Source organism: Embiotoca jacksoni, unplaced genomic scaffold, assembly GCF_022577435.1.
Source record: "Embiotoca jacksoni isolate LCO1_2020_lvr unplaced genomic scaffold, fEmbJac1.0.p SCAF_4, whole genome shotgun sequence".
In the NCBI taxonomy this organism is placed as follows: domain Eukaryota; kingdom Metazoa; phylum Chordata; class Actinopteri; family Embiotocidae; genus Embiotoca; species Embiotoca jacksoni.
In genome coordinates this window covers 1,944,981-1,948,205 of record NW_027185392.1, presented here as the reverse complement: position 1 = coordinate 1,948,205, position 3,225 = coordinate 1,944,981, and the positions used below count along the sequence as shown (strand labels likewise).

The 3,225-nt window shown below is 43.8% G+C and overlaps 1 protein-coding gene across 1 annotated transcript; it reads left to right on the top strand.

The window, feature by feature from the left end:
* The first annotated feature begins 577 nt into the window (after positions 1-577).
* Positions 578-2,755, top strand: LOC138209089 (E3 ubiquitin-protein ligase TRIM21-like). The gene has a single exon (XM_069167449.1). The coding sequence runs from the start codon at positions 625-627 to the stop codon at positions 2,266-2,268; it is 1,644 nt and encodes a 547-aa protein (XP_069023550.1). The 5' UTR covers positions 578-624; the 3' UTR covers positions 2,269-2,755.
* Positions 2,756-3,225: the final 470 nt, after the last annotated feature.

The window sequence follows — 3,225 nt, the reverse complement described above, 5'->3', positions numbered from 1 at the left end:
TTGCTGCTATCAAACTCAAAATAAGAATATATTTTTCATAAAACAATGAACTTTGAGTTTCAACAGTTATGTTGTGTTTGGTATATTTTCATTTAAATGAGTGATTTGTAAATCATATTTATTTTTATTACATTTTACACAGCATCCCAACTTTTTGGGAAACAGTGTTGTAACTTTAATAATGTCTGAACCTGAATGAGGAAACACACCCTGACAAACAGCAGCAGAGAGGCGGAGCCAAACTGGAAACACGACATTCAAGGTCACCTGAAAGTGAAAGTGAAAGTTAGTTAGAGAGACGGCAGAGCTGCAGTCGAGACGAATCTCTGTGTTTCTTTCTGAAGACAAAATAAACTTCATCTGTTCTTCCTCAACACCTGAGTCCAACACTGGTGAGTACAGCTGATCAGATTTACTGTTTCAACAACCAGCATCAACACAAAACTTACAGCTTCAATCAAACAGGAAGTTCAACTCCTTTCATTTCGTACCGACTCCTCTTGTCACATTAACTCTGTGAAATTAAGCTGTAGAACAGAAGAAACAATACAAGAACATTTTTCCTTATAACTCTTTTTAAAATGATGTTTTTCCCTCTTTGACTTTTGTCCTCAGACTGCAGACATGTCTGCTGCCAGCTGTCTTCTCTCTGAGGATCAGTTTCTGTGCTCCATCTGTCTGGATGTGTTCACTGATCCAGTCAGCACACCATGTGGCCACAACTTCTGCAAAAACTGCATCACTCAACATTGGACCGTTACCGACAGGTGTCAGTGTCCCATGTGTGAAGAGAAGTTCAACACTAGACCTCAGCTGAGAGTCAACACATTGTTCTCTGAGATGGTAGCTCAGTTTAGACATGAAGCTCAACAGAAAGCCAGCAGCAGCAGCTCAGAGCAACAAGCTGCCAAACCAGGAGAAGTTCCCTGTGACGTCTGCACTGGAACCAAACTGAAGGCCCTCAAGTCCTGCCTGGTGTGTCTGACCTCCTACTGTGAGACTCACCTGCAGCCTCATCTGACAACGTCCAGCCTGAAAAGACATCAGCTGACGGAGCCTGTGGAGAACCTGGAAGGCAGGATGTGTACGAAGCACCATAAACCTCTGGAGCTGTTCTGTCAGACCGACCAGACATGTGTCTGCATGCTCTGCTCTGTTTTAGACCACAAGACACACGAGTTGGTTCCTCTGAGCGAAGAATCTGAAGGAAAGAAGGCAGAGCTGGGGAAGACAGAGGCTGAGATTCAGCAGATGATCCAGAAGAGACGACTGAAGATTGAGGAGCTCAAAGAGTCGGTGAAGACGAGTAAAGCTGCTGCAGACAGAGAGAAAGCAGAAGGTGTTGAGGTGTTCACTGCTCTGAAGGAGGCGGCTGAGAGAGGCCTGAACGAGCTCATAGAGGAGATCCAAGAGAAGCAGGAAACAGTAGAGAAACAGGCTGAAGGTTTCATCACAGATCTGCAGCAGGAAATCTCTGAGCTGATGAAGAGGAGCTCTGAGGTGGAGCAGCTCTCACGCTCTCCAGACCACCTCCACCTCCTCCAAAGCTTCTCGTCCCTGACAGCTGCTCCACCCACCGAGGACCGGACAGAGGTCAGCGTCCGTCCACCATCATATGGGGGGACTGTGGTGAGAGCTGTGGTTCAGCTGGAGGAGACGCTCAGGAAAAAGAGGAAGCTGCTGTTTGAGGCCGAGCTGAAGAGACTCCAGCAGTCTGCAGTGGACGTGACTCTGGATCCTGATACAGCACATCCTAAACTCATCCTGTCTGATGACGGGAAACAAGTGAACCTTGGTGATGTGAGGAAGAATCTTCCAGACAACCCAGAGAGGTTTTCTAAAAGTGTCTCTGTTTTAGGAAAGCACAATGTCTGTGCAGGCAGATTTTACTTTGAGGTTCAGGTTAAAGGGAAGACGGACTGGGATTTAGGAGTGGTCAGAGAGTCGATCAACAGGAAGGAAGACATCAAACTGATTCCTCAGAAAGGTTTCTTGACCATATGCCTGAGAAATGGAAATGAATACAGAGCTTGTGCTGGTCCTGCAGTCTGTCTGAGTCTTGGGTCTGGTCCTGAGAAGGTGGGGGTGTTTGTGGATTATGAGGAGGGTCTGGTCTCCTTTTATGATGTCGATGCTGCAGCTCTTATCTACTCCTTTACTGGCTGCTCCTTCACTGACAAACTCCTCCCATATTTCAGTCCACATCTTAATCAAGGTGGTAAAAACTCTGCACCTCTGATCATCTCTCCTGTCAATCAAACTGCCTGATCTGTTTCATGATGAAGCGTCTCCATCAGTGAACGTACTTATTAAAAAGGTTCTCTGTGATCCGGTCTGTGGGACTGAGGCTGAGGGAAATGTGTCTCCTCTGATGTCCAGTATGTCCCCACTGTTTCCTGTCTGATGTGATGATGCAGCATTAAAAGTCATGATGTCCTGAGCTGGAATGTTTCTGTCAGAGTGTCAGAAAGCTTCAGAGTCACAACATCAACACGTCTGAGCAGGAAACACATTTTCTCTGCAGGTTGAAGGTTTTTCTGTTTTTTGATGAAGAGATTTTTCAATCAAATGTAACATAATGTGATGTAATAACTGCAGCAGTGAGAGGCAGGTATGAAACATCAACATGTTGGGGTGTTTATGGGCTACATGTCATATTATTGATCAGTTAATGTAGGAAACAATCAGCAGATTAATCAATAAAGAGTGTCAGTACACTGACAGACGATGTATGTGTTATTAAATTTGACCAATAAAGCAGATTCTGAAAATAATATCTGTTTTCAGCCTCCACTGTTTTTATAATGATCAATATTATAACGTTTAGATTGTTAAAGTGTTTTATTTTGAAACTTTTTAGCCTGGTGTATTTCCTCTCTGTGTCCAGCAGAGGGCATCAGAACAGCAGCCATTAGGCAACAACAGGAACACCTCAACTTCCTGTTTACATCCTGGAACAACATGAGAAGAGTCTGTGGTGGAAAGTAACATTTAAGTACATTTACTCAAGTACTCAATTACGATTTGGAGGTATTTGTACTTTACTTGAGTATTTCTATTTTCAGCTACTGTCTCCTTCCACTCCACCACATTTATCTGACAGCTTCAGTCACTTTTCACATGAAGATTTGTCATAGTGGATGAAATAAGAAGCTGTTAAAATCCAACAATTTGTTAAATCTTAAACCATCAGTTCGTTTGTTTGACCCTATTTTCTAAAAGTGG

Coding starts and splice junctions, on each gene's coding strand:
- LOC138209089 (XM_069167449.1), top strand. CDS start 625: ATGTCTGCTGCCAGCTGTCTTCTCTCTGAGGATCAGTTTCTGTGCTCC.